The sequence below is a fragment of the Entelurus aequoreus genome, linkage group LG16 (genome assembly GCF_033978785.1).
Source record: "Entelurus aequoreus isolate RoL-2023_Sb linkage group LG16, RoL_Eaeq_v1.1, whole genome shotgun sequence".
Taxonomy (NCBI): Eukaryota; Metazoa; Chordata; class Actinopteri; order Syngnathiformes; family Syngnathidae; genus Entelurus; species Entelurus aequoreus.
Window position 1 is genome coordinate 37,886,112 of NC_084746.1, and position 26,423 is coordinate 37,912,534.

At 40.1% G+C, this 26,423-nt stretch overlaps 1 protein-coding gene across 2 annotated transcripts; it reads right to left on the minus strand.

The window, feature by feature from the left end:
- Positions 1-3,739: 3,739 nt before the first annotated feature.
- Positions 3,740-26,218, minus strand: acsl3b (acyl-CoA synthetase long chain family member 3b). 2 transcript variants are annotated; one of them, XM_062022815.1, is made up of 15 exons: positions 25,997-26,218; positions 22,146-22,606; positions 18,249-18,426; positions 18,063-18,172; positions 17,846-17,984; positions 16,252-16,399; positions 13,426-13,549; positions 13,251-13,322; positions 13,033-13,172; positions 10,519-10,691; positions 10,362-10,436; positions 10,103-10,294; positions 6,468-6,582; positions 6,236-6,393; positions 3,740-6,163 (listed from the first exon to the last, which is right to left on the minus strand). In XM_062022815.1, exons 2-15 carry the CDS (start codon positions 22,494-22,496, stop codon positions 6,006-6,008), a joined length of 2,133 nt encoding a protein of 710 aa, XP_061878799.1. In that variant the 5' UTR covers positions 22,497-22,606; positions 25,997-26,218; the 3' UTR covers positions 3,740-6,005. The 2 variants fall into 2 exon arrangements, with proteins under 2 accessions (XP_061878799.1, XP_061878798.1); XM_062022814.1 differs by having other exon boundaries at positions 16,252-16,402; positions 25,997-26,216.
- Between the last annotated feature and the right edge of the window lie 205 nt (positions 26,219-26,423).

A 26,423-nucleotide genomic window follows, 5' to 3' on the forward strand; every position in this document is an offset into this window, starting at 1 on the left:
GTTTCATACAGTATAGGCGACTTATATAAACCCTCGGTTACAGATTTATTTATATAATTTAGCAGGTATACACCTCAGTGTCATATATTTGGGATTTTTACTAATGCTAACTGTAAGCATGCTATTGTTAGCATAGAGCATGCTAGCTTTTCCCCCAGCTCATTTTGCTTCTATATATATATATATATATATATATATATATATATATATATATATATATATATATATATATATATATATATATATATATATATATATATATATATATATATATATATATATATTTTTTTTAAATAATATTGATTTATTCATTTGATAGATAAATCATAATACAGGTACTGAGAAAACAGACACTTTTTTTTGTACCCCCCCCAAAAAAAACCCCCAAAATTTTAAAATAAAATAAACAATACACAAATACAAAAACATTTTTAATTACAGAAACATAATAAAAGTAAAATAATAACCCCCCCGTCCTACATTTCAGTCACAGTAGGTAGCAATGTACTGCCTTCCTCTTCACCACAAGCAGATAGAGAATCACTATAACTGACAAAAAGGGAAAAAAAGGTAACAACAAAAATAAAAATCACAAACATACAGAGAAGTGTCACTGAATAAAAACAACAACAACAAAGAAAAAAGAGTTGCGGTAAGTGTAAAGGTTCATTGTCAACAGTGAGTGTCACATTTATCCTATAGTGTCTTTAATTTAGCTATGTACTTATGTATGTATTATATTTTTTGTGACTTGACACTACCTGGCCACTGTGCTAACTCTTAGCATTTTAGTTTGGCTTTGGCTCTTCAGCATTCACACAAAATTTTGCATTTTCTAGTTCTTCTATATACTGTACAATCTATATATTGTTGTGGTTTTGAAGGTGAAAACTACCTAAATGGCCCCATTTGTCAGTCTGGGGCCATCAGTGGAAAAATGTTGTGGTTAACTTACTATGTTACCTTATTCCATTAGTAAATGTATTTTAAACGTCATACTCAGACATCAAGTCAGGGGGGCGAATCCCAACACCTGATGGTTACTAAGCACTAATGAGAAAAACAATTAAAAGATTAAATCAATAATGACACATTTAATAACACATGTGTATATTTAATTGAAAATTATTATTGAGACACATTTAAATAATTATTTAAAGATGTATTTATTGATTTAAATTAGTCCCATTTGGCACTCCGTACAAGATGAGTGAAGGACAACATAGTATGTCATAATTTACGGGTCAATTCGCCATTTTTAATTAAGATAAAAATTCAGGCATTAAGTTAAAGTTGCCATCATGACAACAAATTCCTTTTGTGGTTAAGATTTAAAAAAAATGTTCACAAAACTGCACTCAGCTTTTTAGTAGTACAGTGGTGCCTCAATTTAGGAATATTTTGAGATACACGCTGTCCTTCAGCTTTTTGTTATGTTATTAGGTTGAGATGAAGAAGCAGACTTCCCTTGGAATCAAAGAAACAAATATCCAAAAAAGCGAACATTTATCCACAAAAATATGGAGAAGCTGCCTGTGGTGTGTGCCTGATGTTTTTGAGTTTGTTTTGTCTCCTGACTCTACAAACTAGACAATGGCGCATTATTCTCGCTCACCGGGTTTTATTACTTATTAAGGTTCACAGATGTATCGCTTCCTATCATCTCTGTCAAAGCAGATTTCAACTGACCGTGGGTATATTGTGTATAATTAGTGTGATGGTGCCTCTGCTTCAACTGTCAGAAAACAGTAAACACATGTATGTAATGTGTTGTCAGCTTGATATAGAACAAGTCAATGTCAAACGGAAGAAGTGATTCGATTTTGCATGTGATCCGGTTCGCTTTTTAGATTCAGGATTTTTCAAAAGTATTCATTACAATTGGGAGATAGGGTCTGTGCTCTCAGGGTGCACGTTTATTTAATATGATCATTTGAGTTTGTAATGTTTGTGTTAACTAAAAGAGGGGTTCTTGACATTTTACACCTTGGATACCAAATTTTCATCGATAGAAAACCCAGGGCGCACTAAAATAATAACACTGGATTAATAATCTCTTGATTATAATGGTATTCAGTAACTATGACCTACTTACAGTGTGACAGGATATGAAAGCGTGTGTTAATCACAAAGACTATTATCAAGGCTTAGGTCAGACTGATTACAAAAATAAATACAAGCCAAAAGAAGGGACTCATAAAAACTGATTAAAACTACATTTACATACAATTACACAGTGTTACAATTGATAAAGTCTAACTAAAGGAATAATATATGTTCTTCAAATAAACAATCAGTAAAATTAAAGTGCAAATGAAAATACAGCTTCACCACTTTAGTCATACTTTTGGCGCTTAAGAAACTTCTCTATGACTTTAGCTCCAGACTCCTTCTGTTTGATATTGTCATGACTGCCACAAGTGGTGGAAAAGTGTATTTCAACTGAGTACTGTTACGGTCCCCGCAGCTGAGAAACTGATATTTTTTGGCGACCCTTTAGGGGGGACTCGCCGCCCAACAAAGGAGCCCTATGGTTAAGAAACACTGAACTAAAATAGACTTTTAAGTTAAAGTACCAATTATTGTCACACACACACCAGGTGTGGCGAAATTATTCTCTGCATTTGACCCATCACCCTTGATCACCCCCTGGGAGGTGAGGGGAGTAGTGGGCAGCAGCGGTGGCCGCGCCCGGGAATCATTTATGGTGATTTAACCCCCAATTCCAACCCTTGATGCTGAGTGCCAAGCAGGGAGGTAATGGGTCCCATTTTTGTAGTCTTTGGTATGACTCAGCCGGGGTTTGAACTCACAACCTGCCAATCTTATGCTTTGTTGAAAATATCCTGCTCTAATTTTAATAATTACAATAGTAATAATCATTTTATCAGTAATTTTGTGAATATTTTTTGCCACGGCTGCCCTTATTTTCTGGCTTGAGCAGATATCTGTGCACGTACCTGATGTTCAGTAACTTGAAATCATGTATTGGCTCTTAGTGCCCATAATGCCAAGTAAAAAATAAATAAATTGTTTATTAGCTCTGATTGAATAACTTCTAGAAAGACATGGTTGACATCCACGCACATCATACATTCAGATAGCCACTCCATGGCCTTCGTTGCCATAGGAACTGCCTCACACTACACACAAAAGCGTATGACACCGCTGTTACAACACAAACGTTTCATTTTATTACACAATGTTCAAGGCCAAGTCACAGAGACAAAAGAAAGAGACACTTTCTTTCCAAACTAGCTGAAGGGCCCCCTCGCTGCTCCCATAGAAGGAAGAAAACGGTCAGTTTTAAAGATTATTATTGAATATATGCAGAAGAAACCTAGCTTTTAAAGATTATGGCGCCATCCCCCTCCTGTCAGCATATTTACAAAAAGAGTGACATTCCACTGTTACCACTTAATTGGGAGTAAGGAGGCGGGACTTGTGATGTCACATTCTTCGAGTGTGTCAGAAGGCAACACGCCGACTCGAGTCAGGCAGAGGAAGAGCAGCAAAACAGCACAGTGACTACGGATTTCTCGGTAGTACAGTTAAAAAAAACAAAAAAACATGCTAAATATCTACAAACAGAATTTGTATTCCAGGCAGCGATGGGAGGAAAGGAAGGTGCCTAACATAACAGGTTGGGGCCTAAGGAGTAAGATAAAAAAAGTGTCCTTGACAGAAAAATATGCTTGTTAACCCCACAAAGCTACAGTAATTATGAATGTACATGAACTTAAATATGCAAATGGCAGAACCTTTTATTTACACTTTCATACACATTTTTAAAAGGTACATAAATGTCACTTGCGATGTGTAAAAAAAATAAAATAATAGTAAAAGTTTCACGCCACACCTAAGTGAGATTATTTAAATATATAGGAGTGTGTTCATCAACTCCCACCATGCCTGTTTGGTATCTCTTTGTGGAATCATAATGTCCGCGGTTTGGTGCACAAGCCATTTCTATACGACCATGTTCACTTTCCAAAGGGATGGATGGCACTATAGGGGGAACATAAAGATGATTTTTAGTTTTTAGATATTTTGACTTTTTCTAAATGTTTCCATATAGTTATAGTTTGTAGCCCAACTTCGCCATCGTGCCCCAATTGCTTCGAGCTATGACACAAAAAATCTTGATCAATTCAGCCTGTACCTACTTTCCACCCTAAATAGAACAATTTACCAGTAAACGTCCTTACAGTGTCTCTCTACCATGCTCCCTTTTACCCCTGCAGGTTCCTATGTCTTACTACTCCGCTAGAAGACTGGCTTTACCAAGGTCTATGGAGAAGGATCCTTTCTGTTACTTTGTCACCGACATAAATATTTTGTTAAAATTTACGTCTAAATATTGCACAGTCATTTGTAATTTATATTCACAAGTAGGAAAAAAAAACATGATAATTAGGCATGAGGAGGACAAAGAAAAATGAACTTTGAGGAAACTAGGTTGCCTTGGACAAATCCAGTCAGCGCTTAGGTCATTTATTGGGATTTTATCTTCAAATGTTCTGTGTGGTGATGGTAGAGACATGTTTACGCTCATGAGTGAGTGCCGCCGCAACCCGAAAGGGCCTATTTTGACTCAAGGACCATAACCTCGTACATTATTCACATCCCAACAAGTTATATCATCACGAGAGGAACATAGTAAGTTATCGTTTCCATTGACAAGAGGACCATGACATCTTACGTTAACCGCAGCCCGACAAGGTGCATCATTACGAGGAACATGGTAAGTCTGATGAGAGGAACAAAACAGTAAATTAGCCACAACCCGTTAAGCAAGAAACAGGCGCATCATGACGAGAGGAAGGTGACATATTACGCAACCCGACAATGTGCATTATGCCAAGAAAGGTAATAACAAGGTACATTTGACGGGAGGAACAAAACCCGACAAGGCGCATACTAACGGGAGAAAGCTGACAGTAGGTTGGCCGCAACCCGACATGGCGCATGAGGACAAACGTGAGGTAGGGCGACTTTTGCAATCCACACACCAACTAATAAGACACAAACTTTGGACACGCCCATGGTCTCCTCCGACTGGAGACCACCGACAAAGGTGGAAACAAATCAGTAAACACGCACTCGAGTAAACAAACTTTGGGACACGGGTAAACGATCCAGCCCTTGCATTTGATCTTAGCTGCTGACCGACTTTTTAGTGGAGTCTTTCAGTCATTCAGTGGAGGAAAAACACAAAACACAAACGCAGAAAATGGTGAATAAAAAAATGTGGGGTTGTCAAAGAATAGTAACAAAAAGTGTATGCCAAAAAAAAAAAGCTCAATCGCTCATGGCTTTGCATCACTTTTTCCTCAAACAAACAAAAGAGAAAATGAGAAGCAACAGAGGAACACAGGTAGAAAAAAATAACAAGATATCCCTGCATGTAACAACCTGAATATTACTCCTTCTGGTGTTCTTAAATCTGGGCCCAATTTGTTGATAAGACAGTTAAAAGATGATCAGAATCAAGCCAATATCCAACGAGAACCTTGACTCTTGCATATTGCTGGTTCTCATCATTAATCGTTGATAAAGACAGAAACCCAGATTCAAAAAAGAAAAACAACAGATTGACTTTTGAAGGTGAAACTCACGCGACCCCATTCTTTCCCCTTTAGAGTTTTTAGGCCAAGAGTGTGCTGTACCGGTTGCAGGCTCCTGGGAAGAGAAAAGGGCAGCTGATGCGGATCCAGGTAGGCCTGAACCTCACATTTGTTTCACTTCATGTATAAGTTCCTATTAGGTCTCGGTTGCCATGGCAACTCTGAGGGCTCAGCACATCGATAGGAGTGGAGTTGGGAGTGTGAGTCACTGCTTGGGTGCAAGGTAGAAAGGACTGATGAGCTGCATTTTCTCTGTGAGGCTGGCTTGTTTTTGAATGTGAACTGTGTTTTAAGCATAATGCATCCTCTTCAAGTCCTTGCAGCACTGCCTGTGTAGTATTATGTGCGTGCCTGTGTAGTATTATGTGTGTGCAAGTGTTATTTTCCTCCGTACAGCCTTTCAATGTCGTCTTGGTAGTGGGTTTTGAGCGCCTTGCGTTTTAGTTTGAAGGCGTCGGTGACCAGGCCAGTCTCTGGTGTCCAGGCTTCCGCGCTGAGGCGGACCTTCACGGGGATCTCGAACCGCTCCAGTTTTGCTGTGCGAGGAAGAGCAAGGTAGTTGAGTGAACATGGCACGTGACACGTGAAGAGGGCAGTGACAAGCCTACATGAGAGAGCGGCCTCTTTGATGATGCGGAGGACTTCCTTCTCCATCGAGGGGCTGTTGCAGATCTCCTCCCATGTGCCTCGCACTTGCATTCGCTCTGCCAGCACCATGAGCTGCTTCTGGTTGGGTACCACGAAGCTGATCACGTAGGACTGGTCACTAGGAACCAGCACAGAGAATGTCGATAAATACATCAGCCTTGGTAATGGTGGTCTTTCCTGGATAAACTATACCTGTTGGCATAGGCACAGATGTTGTCTACGAGTGGGCAGTTCTTCAGAACAGCTTCCACTTTTCCAAGAGAGACGTACTCGCCAGCCTGCAGTTTCACCAGGTCCTTCTTGCGGTCTGAAGAGGGAACATTGTTCAAAGGGATGGGTTTAACAATAGATGAATTCATGCAGTGTTTCTTAACAAAAAAATACCTGTTTTTTCAGCTATGGTTCGTGTGAGTCACAGTTGTAATATATTTTTCACCACTTGTGGCAGAAATGACAATATCAAACAAACAGAAGAAGTCTAGAGCGAAAGTCATAGAGAATTTTCTTAAGTGCAGAAATTACAACTCAATTGGTGAATCTGTGTTTTCATTTGCACTTTCATGTTATTGACAGTTTAGTAAAAAAACATCCATCCATCCATTTTCTATCGCTTGTCCCGTTCGGGGTCGCGGGGGATGCATATTTATTATTAATTTAGTTTAGGGCTGCAACAACTAATCTATTAAATCGATTACCAAAATAGTTGGCGATTAATTTAGTCATCGATTCGTTGGAACTATGCTATGCGCATGCGCGGAGGCTTTTTAAAAAAAAATTTTTGGTTATTTTTTTGTTGTTGTTTTTTTTTGTTTTATTAACCTTTATTTATAAACTGCAACATTTACAAACAGCTGAGAAACAATAATCAAAATAAGTACAAAAACAGTACAAAACAGCGCCAGGGCGGCGGTGAGGCTACGTCTCATGAGGTGGCGTAAGCTAGCCAATGATGTGTCATGTGCAGCTCACGTGACGACAGCGTCTCCTTTGCTGGAAAAATTCGAAATATGGCGCAGGAAAACACTACCGATAGTTTAGCGGAGAAACATCTTGAGGTTATTGCTTCAATGGAGAAAAGTGTACGACCTAAGTCGTCAAAAGTGTGGGAACATTTCACTTTAAAGACTTCAAAGAAGAGCGTTTCCTGCAAAATGGCACGGAAGTACAACATTGCTTCAGGAGCACCTGAAGAAGAAAAATGTTGGAGCCATGGATGAAGGGAGGAACTCACAGTACGTAACTTTTTAAGTCCAGAGAGGCAACAAGCATTCATGAGTTCAGCTTTTTTGTGAGTAACTTTAAAGTTATGCCTTTGTTGCAACGCGGGGCTGATAATGTGTCTCCGGCACATTTGACTCCGTTTTGAGAGAGAAAACGCACGGTTACCAATTTGGAAATAAACGTAACGGACAGAAATATCTCAGGTTGGTTTCATAACGGATCAATGTAGCCGGGCTGATAAAGCTATATAAATATATTTAGATTTGAGTGACGCTTTAGTATAACTAAACGTTATGAAGGTGCTGGAATATTTCATGCTATTATTCAGAGGCAGCCTGAAATGAATCCTTTATTATTCACAACAGAAACGTGTACAATATCTGATTCAGTTCTGATGAGTTACATTTCTGTGTTATTGTTGGTGTATGCTGCACCCCCAATGTCCACAACATGGTGCCAGTATGCTGTTTTTTTTCAATAAAATACTGGAAAGGATAGAAATGTAGTTTGTCTCTTTTATCCGATTATTAATCGATTAATCGAAGTAACAATCGACAGATTAATCGATTATCAAATTAATCGTTAGTTGCAGCCCTAATTTAGTTTAGTTATTTTAGCCCAGCATAATTGTATCTACATTTATTTTCAGTTAATAATGAGTCCCTTCTTATGCACTAGTATTTTCAAATCAGTCTGACCTAAGGTTAAGGTTGATACGTTAAATTAATAATAATAATCTTTGTGATTAACACATGATTTAAAATTATTGACAGTTTAGTTAAGAAACATATTCAGTATTCATTTAGTTTAGTTATTTTAGCCCAGCACAATTGTATCTACATTTACTTTTCAGTTACTAATGAGTTCCTTCTTATGCAGGTTATTTTGACTAGTATTTCTTTTTCAAATCAGCCACACCTAAGCCTAAGGTTGTTATGTTAAATTAATAATACTCTTTGTGATTGACTCATGGTTTCATATTATTGACTGTTTAGTTAAGAAACATATTATTCTTAATTTAGTTTAGTTATTTTAGCCCAGCATAATTGTATTTAAAAAATGTTTTCAGTTACTAATGAGTCCCTTCTTATGCAGGATATTTGACAAGTATTTATTTTTCAAATCAGCCTCACCTAGGCCTAAGGTTGATATGTTAAATTAATAATAATGTTAACACATTAACACATGGTTTCATATTATTTTACAAGGTTGTAAACTGTAAGTAGTTTAGATATAATTACTGAATATAATTAAAATCAAGAGTAAGATTAGTAATTCAGTGTTAATAAATTAGTGGGCCCAGGGAAAAGTTGGTCCCCAAAGTCAAAAAGGTTAAGAACACCTGGATGTTCTGGGGACCAGGCTTATCAGTGGTCCCCAGACGGTTATCCTGTCACTATATGTTGTTTGGTTGGGGCTACAAATACTACACATACTGCCTGTTACTGCGTCACTCACTGTTTCATGCACCTTAAGTTTCACTTTTTTTGGTAGCCGCTCACATTGACAATTCACCGGCTGTCGTTTGCACGAAAATAGCCTTTTCTAAATTTGCAGGAAGGGGACAGTGAAATTCAGCCATTCCAAGAAAATTGGACTGAATCGTTTGCATTTATTCTCCCTCCAACGAGCACAATTGATGTGCAAAATATTTCCAATTAAAAACTGCATTATGAGACCATCGTACAGCAATTTTGAAGAGTAATTTTCTCAACTTTCGGAGGCGAGAACAGCAAAATTAAATGCACTGACATCAACATAACAAGCTCCAAGTATAGGATTCTTGTCACATCGATGACGCAACATCAAAAAGCCACAGAGTGCTCATTTAGAGGACTTGGGGCAAGCACAAGAAGCCATTCTCAGATGCAGAGATAATAAAATAATGCATGACTGAAGTGATGGACAAAATGTTTGAAGGTAAACAAAAAGAAATGGGAAATAGCGCTTTTCTACCTTCAAGGTACTCAAAGTGCTTTGACACTATTTCCACATTCACCCATTCATACACACATTCATGCACTAATAGCGGGAACTGCCATGCAAGGCACCAACGACGACGCATTAGGAGCAAGGGTGAAGTGTTTTGCTTAAGGACACAAAGGACGTGACTAGGATGGCGGAAGCTGGGGATCGAAACAGGAACCCTCAAGTTGCTGGCACGGCCGCTCTACCAACCAAGCCACGCCGTCCCCAAAAAAAGAGGGAATGACAGCTGAAATTAAGCAAATCCCCTTCTTCGATTCCAGAACAGCAGCAGCAAAGTTTTGAGTATCAGTATTATTGCTTGTAACCTGACCTTCCTCAATAATGGACCACATTGAAAAAATTAGTGGTTTGCCTCCCTGGCATAATGAACTGATAAGTGAACGATAATGCAAAGATTAGTCTTTACATTTATGCATAATGTTTTAATTAGTAATTTTGTTTTAAACAATTTCTGCCTGCTAAAAGAGATTGTGGCCCTTGGACAAATTTGGCTGAGGACCCCTGGTCTATGGCTAGCAGAAGTTGAGCTACATTCGCAATGGCACAACTCATTCTGCTCAATACAACACTGGCACGGAAACAGAAGATAGTCTTCTATCCACATTATAGTTCCTCACCAATGATCTTGAGGCATCCGTCGGAGTGGAACTCTCCAATGTCCCCCGTGCAGAACCACCGTTGGCCTTTCGCGTCCACAAAAAAGTCCTCGCGGTTCTTGGTATCATTTTTGTAGTAGCCCATTGTTACGTTTGGCCCACCCATCACAATTTCCCCTCGTGGGTTGGGCTTGTCTGTGCTGTAGTAGCCGCCTGGAGATGCACAGAGCACAAAACCAGATCACTTGCGATACTTTGATTGGCTCTTTGTAGGACTCACCCTCTTCCCAGTCCTTGAGCATGATCTCTGAGCAAACCAGAGGTGCTCCGACCCGTCCTGTGCTGTAGTCCCAAACTGTAAAATATCAGCAAAAACTATTAAAGAGCTGTAAATGTGGTGTCCTAACCGCCAAATAGCTTTTTTTTTGTGCCATTACTCTCGCTGATGGTGCCTGCTCCACAGGTCTCTGTCAGGCCGTAGCCTTGGCCCACAGGGCAGCACAGACAGATGTTCATGAAGCGCTGCGTGGCGGCAGACAACGGAGCCCCGCCAGAGAGAACCACGCGTGTGTTGCCACCCAGCAGCGCACGGACCCGCTTGAACACCAGACTAAAAAAGACCAAAAGACGGTTGAAAAAAAAGGAGCAGAATTGCGGGATGTCACAGATGAAATATCTTACCAAACAACTTTGTATTTTATTTTACTTTTAATCTTAATTTAAATCACTATTTAGTGTTCAGTAGGTGCAGCTAAGCCAGGGGTGTCCAAACTTTTTTCACTGAGGGCCGCACACGGAAAAATTAAAGCATGCGTGGGCCATCTTGCTATTTTTCATTTTCAAACCATAACAAAATATATGGATTTTATTTGTTTTTTTTAGATTTAGGGCTCCCGGGGACCATAAAGGCTCCTAGTCATTAAAATGTTAAAAACAAGTCAAATTATTATTATCTTTTTTTAATTTAACGCTTACAGTAAATATCTACAGTATATCAACTTAAGGTTGATATAAAGTAAAAAATAGAAGGTTTTATGCCTTTTCTGTCAAAAACAACTTTATTTTTTATAATAAAACTGAGATATGCTGCATTTCCCCCACTGCCCAAAACATTCAGAAAGCAATGTTTGATGTGAAGTAATTAGAGCTTTAAAAAGATCAATAATGCAGGACACCATTGATTTTAATTCATTATTATGTTTGAGTAATCACAGTGAAAAGACAAATAAAATCCCATTAAATATATTTGGGATCCAAAAGGTGCCCCACTCATGAAGTGATACATTTTTATTAGGTTTTTTTTAAACTTTCAACACTTAAGTGACGAGATCAACTTCAGATACATCTGTCGATTTTACGTTTGAACTATTATTTTGTTTGTTTTATGCTCTTCTGTCAAATAAAACGTTGGTGTTTTTGTATGGAAACCACACAATAATGCAATATTTTCCACATAAAACATTTTAAAGTGAAATATTTGAAATAATTGTAGCTTTGAATAGGTCAATAATTTATTATAACATAGTTGTTTTGGTTTTTTTTTAGCAACGGCAAAAAAAGAAAAATAAAGATAGACAAAGACTTGTCCAGGTTGTACCCCGCTTTCCGCCCGAATGCAGCTGAGATAGGCTCCAGCACCCCCCGCGACCCCAAAAGGGACAAGCAGTAGAAAATGTATGGATGGAAAAGAAAAAAAAACTGCATGGCAGCTTTGTGTCAACATTGCAACTTTGTCTAGTTAGATTTCACCTCATTCCACTTTTTTTTATGTTTTATTTTTGCAATAGCATTTCCAGAATGTGTGGCGGGCCGGTAAACAATTAGCTGCGGGCCGCAAATGGCCCCCGGGCCGCACTTTGGACATCCCTGAGCTAAGCCTTATATCGGGAAATTGATTCATGGTGTAAACCAGGCGGCGTGTTCATTTTAAGGAATTTGGCTCGTCGGGTGCTTCTAACTTAAATCTTAAAAATCTGACAATTTAATTGCTGCAACTTTGTAGCCATCTAGTGGACAAAATTAATATTTCAGGTTATCACCCATGAATTGCACTTCGAAGTGAACACAGCACAGCATTTTTATCAATCCAAACAACCTTTTCCACTCATAGCGCAAATAAACTAAAACAAAAAGTCAACACAAATGGTCACACATAACACAACCTGCTCACCGAACTTTGGGGATATTGTAAAAAATGTCCACGCACAACACATAATTCAAAATCACACCCATTTACAGTAAATCCCCTGCAATGCATGATGTGAAAAATGCAAAACACTCTCTCCACACTTATCCATTTTTGGCACATTTTAGTTGCTAAATATTTCTGATTGATTACAAAACTTTAAAAGAGGTTCTCATGGAAGTACACAAGGTAGGAGTCAAACTTTCACGTACTTTTGATATCCATATACAGTACGGGCCAAAAGTTTGGACACACCTTCTCATTCAATGCGTTTTCTTTATTTTCATGACTATTTACATTGTAGATTGTCACATCAAAACTATGAATGAACACATGTGGAGTTATGTACTTAACAAAAAAAGGTGAAATAACTGAAAAGATATTTTATATTCTAATTCCTTCAAAATAGCCACCCTTTGCTCTGATTACTGATTTGCACACTCTTGGCATTCTGTCGATGAGCTTCAAGAGCTAGTCACCTGAAATATTTTTCACTTTACATGTGTCATAGTTTTGATGCCTTCAGTGACAATCTACGATGTAAATAGTTATGAAAATAATAACGCATTGAAATGAGAAGGTGTGTCCAAACTTTTGGCCTGTACTGTATATAAATATACAGTATATTAGTATATTGTTTAATAATTATATATTCATTATATTAATATATACTACTCATTTTCCCAGTAATGAATGAAAAATATCAACAGATGATTTTGCTTTTGCTGCAGCTTCTTTGTGTTTGATTGTGTCAAGCGTGCATCACCTGTCACAAAGAGGTGTGCTGTAGCCTTTGGAGATCTGCTCCATCTTGTAGTTATACGCCAGCACAAAAAGCGTCTTCTGAAATTTGCTCATGCCCTCCACTTTTGTCATCACGTTCTTATAAATACGGTCCATTATTTCCTGTAGATGAAAACAAAGGCTTTTTATTTAACACTTTTCAGATAAAGAATGTGGTCAGTGAAGCACTTAGGGACTTACTGGAACAGAAGCCATGAGCGTAGGTCTCAACATACTGGCGTCCCCTTTACTGCCCTTTTTGATTTTGGTGGACTGGAACAAGGAAACAATGCAGCTAAGCTGAGTCGTCAATTCTAACGTTTTAACAGCAACATCTGCTAAGTGTGATGTTTGCAAGTGTAGGCCATGCACTGACCTGGTCGGCGAGAGTCTGAGGGGAGGAATAGCCGATACGGCAGCCATGAGAGATGCAGACAAGCTCTGCGCTGAGCTCCAAGACGTGAGCTAACGGCAGGTAGCCAATGTAGGTGTCTGTTTCACTGCCCAGACACATACAACAACGGTTTAGTTTCTTTTTTTGTGTAAAAATGTCGGCCTCTAATCTAATACATTGCCTCAGTGCCTCAAATCAATTACTGGATAAGTTGCCATACTAAAGTTTAAATTATTGCATCCTTGGGGCACGCTCACAGCCACATGTATTGCCTGTAATATAGACTATGATGGCTGTGTTTTGTTATTTTTAGTGGATAGTAAGTATATACTGTTATTCAAGATGTACACTGACTACTCTATTGTATTGTATAGTCCCTTGGGAGAGACAAAATTGGAGTCATAAATTTGATGCTGAAAATAATATACAAACATTTAAAACACCTGTGTCATTAGTATTTAGTATTAACATTTTTATAATTGTTATTATTATACAAAGTAACACAGGTGGAAGCCATTTTTCCGCTACTCTTTAACCATGAGTACAGTCTCCAATAACGGATAAAAGATATAATCATGATAGTTTTTACAAAGAAAACTTCACTTAAAAAAAATATAAATATCAACAGGAACAACGTAATGTAAGTTGAAAAATGCTTTGGCAGTGTTTTATGTTTCAAGATTGCTGATTCGCTCATTTTGGTGACAATCAAAAAGGGATTCAGGCCAGACTGGTCATCCAATCATCATGTGGAAGCCTGGCGACCCCCTTTTGATCACTCTTATTCATTCTGTCGGCGACCGTGGGCGGAACAAAGTCGAGCATTTATCCAATGATTGTCTAGTTTAGCTGCAGCACTGTGACGCTATCACGTCAATGAAAAAAAGTTGCGCCAACTGTCGCCAAAGTATTTGATTCTAAACTAAAGTTAAACGCATTCTAACGCATTTAGTCAATGAAATGCAAACACAAAATAACATATTTGACCACTTTTTTTTATATTTTAGGGGAAGCTGAACTTCACTTGCAGTCTTTAGCAATCACATGTTAAAACAACAGATCCATGACTTCAGGACAAGGATTGCCTCTAAGGGCTGGGTGGTTCTGGCTGGAGTGCAAAGCCAAGCTGCGCGCGTCCCGCCGCTGGAGAGCCGCCGCCCCATCGCCCAAACCGCCAGGGCAAAGGTCCGTCAAAGCGGCCGATCGGGCGGTGCCTTGTTACCGCCGAGGCTTTGATCGCTTACGGTTGATCAAAGTTTTTCTGTTGCCACATTTTCTGTGCATCACTAGTCAACCGTGCTTGAATAAAATTGGATATATGTCCATTCATACAATATATTACTTTAATTTGTTTCCACGTGTGGTGGCTTCAATTTAGCTGTGGTGCCACACCACAATTAGATACGTATAGGGGAAACCCTGGAGTTGTATATTCTCTTTTGTGAGATATTGTTCCTCAATAGTTTGCTATTGTTTACAACCTTACACATGGACATTACGAAGATAACTGCTGTCCAAAACAGCAGCACCTATTGAGTATTAAATATGTTATGTGAAGGTAATTTTTTTGAGCAATTAAGCTGACAGTATTAGACTCCCAGCTAATAAACACCATGCCAATAGAGGCCTAATATAATCTGCAGTTGATTAGGAAATGTCATATTTAGCAGAATATACATTTCTTTAAACAAATTATTCAGACATGTGAGCACCCTTTGAGGAAAAAAAGAGGAACATCGGGAAAAAAAGCGGAACATTTTTAATTTAGAACGAAATGCTGTCACGCAAACCCCAAAATAAATTTGTGAAAATCAAAACTACATTTCAATTGAGTGCATTTCTACACTATTTTTTACCTTTGGATTTGTTCTCATATACCAACCTCTTTTGTCTGTCTCTTTGACACTTACATGTCCCATGTAATGTACCACAGATATTTCATTTGTTTTTGGTAGATAATTTTAGAACATTAATATCCATGAAAATGTCATGTGAAATTCTATATTGTAATTTAAAATGCTTTCCATTTGGGAACTATCCTGTAGCCAGCCTTGGGTTACATACCTCCGGTGCTGTGACCTCTGTTTACGATCCGTCACGTCAAAAACATACCTTCTCGCTGGCTACAAAAAAATACCCTAGAATTACAACTACTTTGGAAATAACATTGTCCAGATTGTAATCATCCAAATATGATTAGCAGCAAACTGGACAGCCGTCAACGTTGTGGCTCGTAGAGCAAACTGAGGCGACAACAAGTAAACTAGCAAGCTTGTTTCGGTGCTCCAGATTGTCTCCCCGTCAACCCAGTGCGACGTTTAGGCAAGAGGAACTGTGAGTACCTGCGGCTGAGGCTAGCATTAAATAGCATAGATCGTATTTTTATTGAGATTTCATTGAAAAAACGCGAAAGTGATATTTTGACGCGAAAATTAATGTTTAAAAAAACGCAGATTTCTACGTTTGCAGAAATTTCACGTGCCTGATTATTAGTGAATTCGTCAGCTTATATTTGGATGCAATAATTAAATTAATCAATATATGAGTTTCCTTTAACTCATAATTTTATGTGTTGTATGCATCAAACTTCATGAGAAGGGAGGGGCTGACCATATTAGCTTCCTGTGGAATTGTCAACACTTTTGTCCATTTAGTGCGTATTTCACTGGTTTTAGTGCATTTAACGGTGTGATTTACAGTCATTATATTGTGCCATTTGGATCTGCAGAGCATTAGACAGTTAAGCTGCAGCGTAAACTGAGAAGAAGAAGGTCTCAGAGGAGCTTGGTCAATTTAATATTTGCATACTTAAGGTTGGGGATTCGCTCTGCCATGCCGGTGATGCCAGCGATGATGTTGCCGTGGGAGATGATGACACCCTTGGGGAGGTCCGTGGAGCCGCTGGTGTACATGATGACGGCAATGTCTGAGGATAGTGGCTCTCTACGGTCTGTTGCTACTGCGGAGGAGATGGCAAATGAGGGTTAGACAAAAGCTGACCAGGTGCGTCTGTGTTTCAAAGTGACGGGAAAGCCATTTCTTCCACTTGCACAACTTTTAATTTACCGTATTTTTCGGACTATACGCCGCACCGGATTATAAGGCGCACTGCCGATGAGCGGGTCTATTCAGGTCTTTTTTCATACTATAGGCGCACCGGATTATAAGGTGCATTGAAGGGGTCATATTATGATTTTTTTCTAAATGTAAAAGACTTCCTTGTGGTCTACATAACATGTAATGGTGGTTCTTTGGTCAAAATGTTGCATAGATGATGTTTTACAGATCATCTTCAAGTCGCTTTCTGACAGTCTCTCCAGGATGCGCCGTTTTGTGGGCGGTCTTATTTACGTGGCTCACCTTCGACAGCGTCTTCTCCCCGTCATCTTTGTTGCAGCGGTGTAGCGTGCAAGGACGGGAGTGGAAGAAGTGTAAAAAGATGGAGCTAACTGTTTTAATGACATTCAGACTTTACTTCAATCAATAGCGGAGCAGCATCTCCTCATCCGTGGCTCACTAGTGCAACAACAATGCCGGAAATGTGTCCCATGAAAAACCGTCAGACCGGAACTCTCTAATAACTAAAGTTCCTTGGGTGAATTATGTAAACTCACTACACCGGTATGTTTTAGTGCTAGCATGGCGAGTTTACTGACAGATATAAGTAAGAACTTTACACTACTTTATATTAGAAATGCCAACAGTGGAAGATGAATGCCACATAAGAATGTAGAGAAAATGAAAAAGCTTATCGACTACGGTGTCTGCACGGACTACAATGGTGGACGCGTGCACATTTTCAGGACTTATGCAGATCCCAAATACACATCAGCAGGTACCAGAAGGTAAGAAAAGTTGGTTTTGCATAATATTGCGAAACAAAACGCCAGATAATATGTCTGCTGATAGGTGCCATTTTGCAATCCGTATACACGCACCATAATAATACTTGTATGTTTAATGCGCTGACAATCCATCAAGCGATGCGGCTTCATAGCTTACCGAGGTCGTACTAAAAACATTTTGACAGATTTTTGAGCGCCCTGTGTAATGTTCTATATTCTCAATGGAACATTTAAAGTTTTGGTGTCGTTTACTGCCATCATATTGCAGTCTACATGTATCTCTTATGTATGACTGCCATCTACTGGTCACACTTATCATTACACAATGTACCAAATAAAATTGCTTCAAGGTCAGTAAGCACAACCAGAATGATGCCGTACATTTACTGGGTTATAAGACGCATTGTCGATTTTTGAGATAATTTAAGGATTTTAAGTGCGCCTAATCGTCCGAAAAATACGGTAACTTTTAAGGTTTTCTAAGCCACTCAATCAGTATAATTCCAGTTCCCTACCAAACTTGGAAGCCTCTTTAATCCGGTTGTACAATCACTTACAGTTTTCGGGCTTGGATCCCATCTCTTTTACGGCGTCCATGCTGTGAACCATGATGCCTCTGGGAATGTCCTGCCAACTTGACAGCTTCTTGTCGACCACGATGACAAACTGTAGCCTCGGGACATCACACAGAATGGCCTGGCAGGGCAGCACAGGAACAAAGTAACAAATAAATCAAACCTAGGGATTGATTGCAATTGTTATTCATGCAGGTACCTTGAGACGGCCCTGCAGCAGATCTTTACTAGTGATGATGTGTGTGACTTCTGTCTCGTTCAGACCGTGGGCGATGGCCGTAGGTCCAAGAGTGGCATACAGCGTCACGACTGTCAAATAAAAGGTAAAAAAAGTGAGTAAGTAAACATTCTGGGTTAATTATGTGTCATTTCCTGTGTCACTCACGTTGGAAGTTGTACATAAAGCAGGCCTGAGCTGCTACGATCCACTCAGCTCTGGTCTCGCAGAAGATTGCGATCTTGCACTTTGGCCTCTGGCCGAGAGACGCAAGCCCACTACCGAATGTCCTCGCTGCCTGGTAGGTCTCCTCATATGACAGCCAGTTATAGTTCCCAAGGATGACCTACACATACAGCATTCAAATAGACTTTAATCAAACAAAGCTGATGCAGTTACTGTATGTGCATTTCTCTACATTAATGTATTAAATCATTGCTGGCATTCATCTAATAAAGTCTCACATTATTCATGTCTAGTGAAATAGTGCTACCTACAGGATTTTACAGTTATTGCACAAGCATCTTCTGTTTTAACACTGATAAACCTTCAATCAAACTGCATGAAAAAGGTGGAAAGCATTGGCAAATATTATTTACAGTGGAATCTCAAAATGTGAACTGCCTCAATGTCATACAGTTTGGAAACCTGCCAGAATGAATGGCATCAAGGAACTAAGCAGGGGAAAAACAGGCCTCTGAAGTTGTACAAAATAGGTCAGTAAAAGAGAATGGCCACACAGGAATACTTTGAAATGCTACAAAACATTATTTTTAAGTTTATTTCACAGCAATTAACTTATTCTTTGTTCTTGTATGACACTGAAGACCAAAAAGCACAATACATGAAGTTCCCTTTTCATCTTGTTGACACTTATTCCTACACTTGTATGACAGTTAACAATATTGAAACATTGTGTGCACAGTTTACTATGGTGACAGTTTGACTCTGGGACAGAATAATTTAATCTCAATACTTTTTAATGGGAAAAAGGGTTTTAATTTTTGGACTATTAAGGTTCCAAAATATGTGTAGTAGGCCCAGGTGGATGACACATTTTGCTAGATGATATATTATCTCAAAAATTGCAGATAAACAATATTATTGTGAGACCAAATTAAGCACTAATGTAATCATAAAGCAAGTGACCCTTTCAAACAATAAACTCGTATTTCCTATTACTGTAGTATTTTAACCATTGTAATTGAAAGATCAGGAACTAAGTAAATTGATTAAATGGATTATACTTATACCGCTTTTCTGCCTTTAAGGTACTTGCAGCGCTTTGACACTATTTCCACATTCACCCATTCATAAAAACACCCATTCACACACTGACGGCGGGACCTGCCATGCAAGACCCTAACCACAACCCATCAGGAGCAATGGTGAAGTGTCTTGTTCAAGGGCACAACGGACGTGACTCGGATGGCGGAAGCTAGGATCAAACCTGGAACCCTAAAGTTGCTGGCACGGCCGCTTTACCACCCGAGCCAGGCCATCCCCTGTAGTAAACAAGTCTCTTTTGTTTTTGTTTTTTTAAGCAAACATTGCTCTTCAATAAATCTTGAAGACCTTAAAGTAAAGTTGTTTTTCATCCATCCATTTACCGCCACTTATCCGAGTCCAAGTTGCGGGGGCAGCAGTCTAAGCAGAGATGCCCGGATTTTCCTGTCCACCTTCTCTAGTTCCACCGGGGGGACACCAGGGCGTTTTCAGGCCAGCTGTGAGAAATAGTCCTAGGTCTGCCACAAGCCTCCTCCCAGCTAGACATGCTGAAAAACCTTACCAGGGAGGGGTCCAGGATGCATCCGTAGTAGATGCCCGAGCCACCTCAGCTGGTTCCTCTCGACGCTAAGGAGCAGCGGCTCTACTCTGAGCCTCTCCCGGATGACCGAGCTCCTCACCCTACCTCTGAGGGTGATCCCAGACATCCTGCGGAGGAATCTCATTTCTGCCGCTTGTATTTGCGACCTTGTCCTTTCGGTCGTTACCCAAAGCTTGTGACCATAGGCGAGGGTAGGAACGTAGACTGACCAGCTCCCTCTTCACCACAACACCGGTACAGGGACTGCATCACTTCGGACGTTGCACCGATCCTCCTGTCAATCTCGCGTTCCATTCTTCCCTCACTCGTGAACAAGACCCTGAGGTACTTGAACTCCTCCACGTGAGGCAGAACTTCATTACCCACCCCAGGGAGTGCAGTCCACCCTTTTCCGACTGAGAACCATGGCCTCCGATTTGGAGGTGCAGATCCTCATCCCAGCAGCTTCACACTCGGCGGCAAACCGCCCTAGTGAACGATAAAGGTCCCAGCCTGATGAAGCCAACAGGACCACAACATCTACAAAAAGCAAAAATGTGATCCTCTGGGCACCAAACTGGAAACCCGCCACACCATGACTGCGACTAGAAATTCTGTCCATAAAGATAATGAACAGGACCGGTGACAAAGGGCAGCCCTGGCGGAGTCCAACACCTACTGTGAACATGTCTGACTTACTCCAGGCAATGCAACCAGACTCCTGTTTCTATTATACAGAGACCGAATGGTCCGTAGCAACGGACCCTGGACCCTGTACTCCTTGAGCATCCCCCACAGGACACAGCAATGCCTTCTTCAAATCCACAAAACACATGTGGTCTGGTTGAGCAAACTCCCATGCCCCCTCCAGTATCCTAGCGAGGATATAAAGCACACAGAATGCACCGACAGAGCCTCGCTAGCTTACACACACAGTGTAAGCTAGCGGTCCCGCCTCCGCCCACCGAGACATAAGGCCCCTTTCCACCGCAGGAACTTTTTCAGGAACTCTCCCACTTACACGGGTAAATACATTTCCCCCTGTGTTTCCACCAAAAACTACCCAGGTGGATTTAGTTCTTCAGGAAGCTTTCGGATTTCCTCCTAGGACTTTTTTCAAAGCAACCCGGAACCTTTTGGGGGGCGGGCTGTGCTGTCGAATGCTAATTAGAATATGAAAATTAGAATATGTGCGGCAACTAGTTCATTTCCTATTTCTTGTGTAATTCTATTACAACAAACTTGACAACGGAGCGAAAGAAGAATGAAAGGAGCTTTTGTGGGCCATCTTTGTGCTGAAGAACGCTGATCAGTGTTACTATTTTTGAGTGTTTTTACTCAGCCGTAGTCTTTAAACTATATGCAGTTTAATGTTGTTTATTAGTTTTTACAAACTTTATTTTGATACACGAAGCTACGAGAAATGGAGAGACTCTTTTAAATGGATTTACGAAGGAGTATGAAGCCGGATTCGAAGCGGCGATATTAGCTGCTTACTACTCTGGACAAATGTGAAATAAAGTAGGCAGCACATGAATGGAACAAAGGTAAATAACATCAAATATTCACCATTTACTTTATAACATGTTGTAAAGGTAGTCAATGACACTTCATTTGTGTCGTTATTAGCCTCAACCTAAGTGAACAAAATGCTAATGCTAACAAACTAACGCTATAGACTATGTGTTTGTGTTGTCGGCGTGATATAAACACTGACATTTATTATTTATATATTGTTATTTACAGCTGAAATGTACCCTTATGATTTCCTCATTTACCAAGGAGGGGACTTTCTGACTGTTGGACATTGTGGACAAAAGCCTGACTTTTTATGAACAATTCGGTACACTATATCGTTTTGTATATTATTGCTTGGTATTTCATTGACTTACTTTTTAGTAAAATAACTCTGACCTAATATTGTCTATTTGCATGGTACCAGTGTAGAAATAAACTAAACCAGTCCTCCATACGTCATCAGCCTGGTTTGCATGAACTATCCTGAACTGTGAAATGTGGTGGAAACACAAACCACACACTTTTACAGGAACCTACAGATCCAGGAACTAGAGGTTCCAGGAACCCAAAAGTTTCTAAACTGTTGGTGGAAAAGGGCCTATAGACAGTGGATGACTGACCAGAGGGTTAACTCTGTTCATTTATTTATGTTATTGAATACATTCGAGTTATTTTACATTTATCGTTCAATTAATTGATTTATTTATCGGCCAAGGCGTAATTTATAGCTTTATTCTCACCTTCTTAAAGACCTTGCCATTTGGTTGGAGCTCGTCCTCCTCGCTCAGCACCTCCCTGGTGCCTAGACAGTCCCTCTGGGGAAACCTCTTTGCAGCATATGCAAACATTTTATCCAGAGTGTCTACCCCAGGGTGCAGCCACGCCACCAGCTTCTCTTGACTGTTGATAGCCCTGTAAGGCCCGGCTGGGTGCCCGCTAACCGAACGCGCTTTCATGCGGCGTGCCCACTCCAGGTTGGTACTGGCCCCAGAGAAGAAGTACCAGGGTATGAAGGTGATCACTGAATAGACCCAGACCACGGAGCGAAAGACCTGTAGTAGCAGGGGGTTGATGTCTTCCTTTAACTTCATCTCGAGAGGAAGAAAGTCACTGCATAAGGTGACTCAAATATTCACGCAGAAATATATCTCGTAGGCTCGTAGCTCCGGCTGGGTTGCTTTCTGCAGGGAGCCGAGCAGACCTGCAAAACAGAAACACAAAGCTTAAAAAACAGCATCAGCAAAATTGAACAGCAGCAAATACGATCCTGCAGACAATTGTAAATGAATCCTTCATAGCCACCTTGGCCTATTCTTAGTGATTTTTCTCTGTCAGCAATTCTTGTTTCAGCAGCTCTGGTGCACAGCTACACAGACCATATAGGGAAAAATAGCTTTTAGAGACCAGATACAACAATACTTATATTTGAGACCTAATGACTGTTAGATTTCAGTAAAGGTTAAAACCATCACCCTGTGCCTGTTTCTTTAAATGCTCTTTAAACAATTTATGACCCTGAACAATTATTTCTATTAACTAATTGATATACTTTGTATTTCTGCTTGTAACATTTAAGTTGTAACTGAAACAAAAGCAGCTCTGTAACGCTGGCTATGAGGCAACATAGAAGCAGCAACTCATTCCAGGGTTCAAGCATCACATGGGAGGTGTCCTAGCAAGCTAATGTAACAATGTCTGGAAGAATCTACCACTGTACAACGAAAAGGGTTAGGCAAACACGACAAAATCCAAAATAAATAGCACCTCTCTGTAACGTGCGGCTGCTGTTAAGGCAAACGTGTATTTCTCTGAGCATGGAATGTTTTATTAGGGGCAAATCAAAGTGTGATTTTAGGGAAGGTGCAGAAAAATATCAACCATTCTTAAATCTGCTAAGCTAACTTTAGCTTTTTAAAGCCTTTTAGTTCGATGTTATGCTCCAGAAAACCAGATTTCCAGAGAATAAGGGGAGGCTCACTCTGCCATACTTGCGATTGAAGCAAGAAAAAAATGATTCAAGCATAACTCCTAAAACAAACATGCAATATGTCTAATATTGTCTGTATTAATGTATCTTTGTGAGTTTCACTAGAGACATGTGCTTTTGTAAAGTTTGCAAACACAAAAAATTGTTTTTTACTCAATATGACAGTAATGTTCTTAGAATCCTGAGATTTTTACCAAGCTCTCAAAATGTAACTTCTCTCGAAATGCTGTGAGCTGGATTGAATCGTATCTGCATGATCGAACACAATCTGTATCAGTTAACAACTGCAGATCTGACTATCTTAGGCTGACCTTCGGAGTCCCTCAGGGGTCAATATTAGGCCCCCTTTTATTTAGCCTCTATATTAAGGATTTGCCTACGGTATGTCCTGAAGCTGAATGCTTAATGTACGCAGACGGCACACTTTTCTTCCTTCATGGTCACACCAAAGACATTGTTGCTGCTAAACTCACTAAAACATTGTCCTATGTTACAACTTGGTTGCAGGAGTGCTGTCTGCTGCTAAATGTTTCTAAAACTGTAGGCATGTATGTAACTAAAACAAAAAAAGTATCATCTCACCGCGACATACATATTAATGGAGAAAGAATACAAATTGTCAGCCAATATAAATATCTTGGGTTAATAATGTGTAAAATAATCAGGTTTAATCTTGCAAATTTTCATGCAATTAGAAATAAAATGTCAACTGAAGCTGCAAAATTGTATTTGCATTCAATGATTTTCAACCACTTCAACTATTCCCTTACCTTTCAACCACTTCAACTATTCCCTTACCAACTGGTCAGAGTTAAAAAAAAACCTTTGGAAATCTTGTACAAACAAGCAATTAGGTTATGGATAAAAAACCTAGGCACTATCATCACCGAGCCATTCTAAAAAAAATACAGTATTTTAAACTGGGAAGGTCTCAACACAATTGCAGACTTAAAAGTGACCTATAAAGTACTGCATGAATTGGCTCCAGATCCTCTGTCAGAGATGACAGTTATATTCCTCTGCGTGTCCTGGGCATGACGTTAAAGTGCATCCGGCAGTGGAGGCTCCTCTAAGGGGTCTTGGGGCACTAAGAGGTTAACTCCTTTACTACTGTTACCCCAGGTGGCCCTTGGCAAAGGCCTAGTACCTGACTGCCCCCTAGCCAGGGATACGGTGAAGACCTCAACGGCGGAGCAGGCGGAAGACGGTAGATGTAAGAACTACCACAACGGCTGCGATGGCGGAAGAAGGCACCCCCACATCCATGTGGGCCCAGTTATGGGGAAATAACAACCCAAGACCTCAATGGTGGAACAGGCGGAGGATGATTGCTAACCCTATGGAGCGTTACAACGGCTGGGATGGCGGATGAAGGCTGCAGCAGAAAAGGGTCCCCAGTCGTCTTGGACTCCATGCCACTGGACCCTGACCCGGATCTGTCAAGGATCGTGTGGTGACTGTCTGTGCACCAGTCTCCCCACATTAAACAAAGTCACGCACAGGCATTCTCCATAAAGGGATACCCCCCTCCCAGGAGGATTGTCATACTCGCTTCGAGTGACCGCCGAGAGAGAAATTCCTCTGCGCAGGAGCACTTTCAGTAAGTCGGCCTGGTCAGTAAGGAGTGCAAATGTGTGGAACTCAGAACCTGAGGAGGTTAAACTGGTCACAACTTACAAGGCCTTCACAAAAAAATTGAAAATGTGGCTTATCAACACCTACAGCTGCCAGCACTAAAAGATGAGCCTGTTTTGATGCTAAGATAAATGTTATGTTGTGATGTTGTATTTTATTTTGTATCATATTGTATATGTATTGTGTGCTTTTTTTTCTTCTTTTTCTCTCTCTTTCTTTTAAATTGTTATTTTACTGCCTTTTTTTACATCATCAATCATCATGGCCAGGGGACTACAGATGAAAACTAGCCTTCTGGCTAATTCTGGCTTTGTGTTTTATGAAATTTGCATTGCCCCCTTTGAAATAAACTAATCTAATTTAATATTAATTCTAAGAACGTTACATATTGCCTGTGTGTAAACAAATGTGTACATGTATAGATCTAATGTGTGCATGTACACAGAGATCTAGTCAAGACAAAAGAAAATGTTTTCCCACTATTTACCCTAAAAGCGTTCAATGCTCCACTATGCTACCGGAAGTGGGAGTGGCATCGATGATATATCGATTACTTTGGCCTTGCGAGCGACAGGTGACACTTGACAAGAGCACGTCACACCGCAGACAGATAAGCTAACCGCACATATTTGATATACTTGGGATGATAACGAAGCATGTGTGAATTCATTCATCGTTTGCAGTTACTATGGCAACAAACACACCCTATAGGCTGAAAAGCCGCCGAACTCCAAGCGAGCATTTAGCAAGCAGCTTGGATACATGCTAGCCAGAGGGGAAGCTAGTGTTTATCGATTTTTAAATCACATGCATGTGACACAAATATGTTAACTGCATATAATTTAATCAATAATGTATGTGACTGCGGGTTTGATTTTAGAAAACAGCAAACTGCATCACCGCGCGTTAGCACAGCGGCTGCTAACAATCAGCTTATCAACATCTGCAGAGCTTTCAATACATTCTCACCTCAGCCGCTTCTCGCCGGCTCGAATCCGCTATTGTTACCGTTCAAAGCACCGCGCTGTCATTATTCTGACCACGTCGAAACGCGTCGTGGGTCCGTCGCCAAGTTAATATTTCAAGCACTTTGTAAAACCGGTATAAAAATGTGTCAAATGGTTCATTTTTTAGCATCACCCGGGTAGCGTTTCCCTGCCCGGAAGTGACTGGGTGACGCCAGAGCACTTCGCGCCTTGTGATTGGAGGAGATGGGGTGGCGCGTGTTCGGGCTGCGGGTGACGTCACTTAAGGTTACTATCGGTCAACTCGGACTCGAATCAAAATTGCTGCGTTAACGTGCACATGAAAATATATGATTGATAGATGCTATTTTGCATGCGTTTTATAATGTAACAAACACACAAACATTTTTGCTTTATCAAGTTTAAAAAAA

Excerpts from the sequence above, each read along its gene's own strand:
- acsl3b (XM_062022814.1), bottom strand. The coding sequence starts at position 22,496 with ATGAAGTTAAAGGAAGACATCAACCCCCTGCTACTACAGGTCTTTCGC. Across the intron at positions 18,427-22,145 it reads ATGGCAAGGTCTTTAAGAAG|GTCATCCTTGGGAACTATAA; the intron begins GTGAGAATAAAG and ends CTGTATGTGTAG. Across the intron at positions 13,323-13,425 it reads CTCAGACTCTCGCCGACCAG|TCCACCAAAATCAAAAAGGG; the intron begins GTCAGTGCATGG and ends TCCTTGTTCCAG.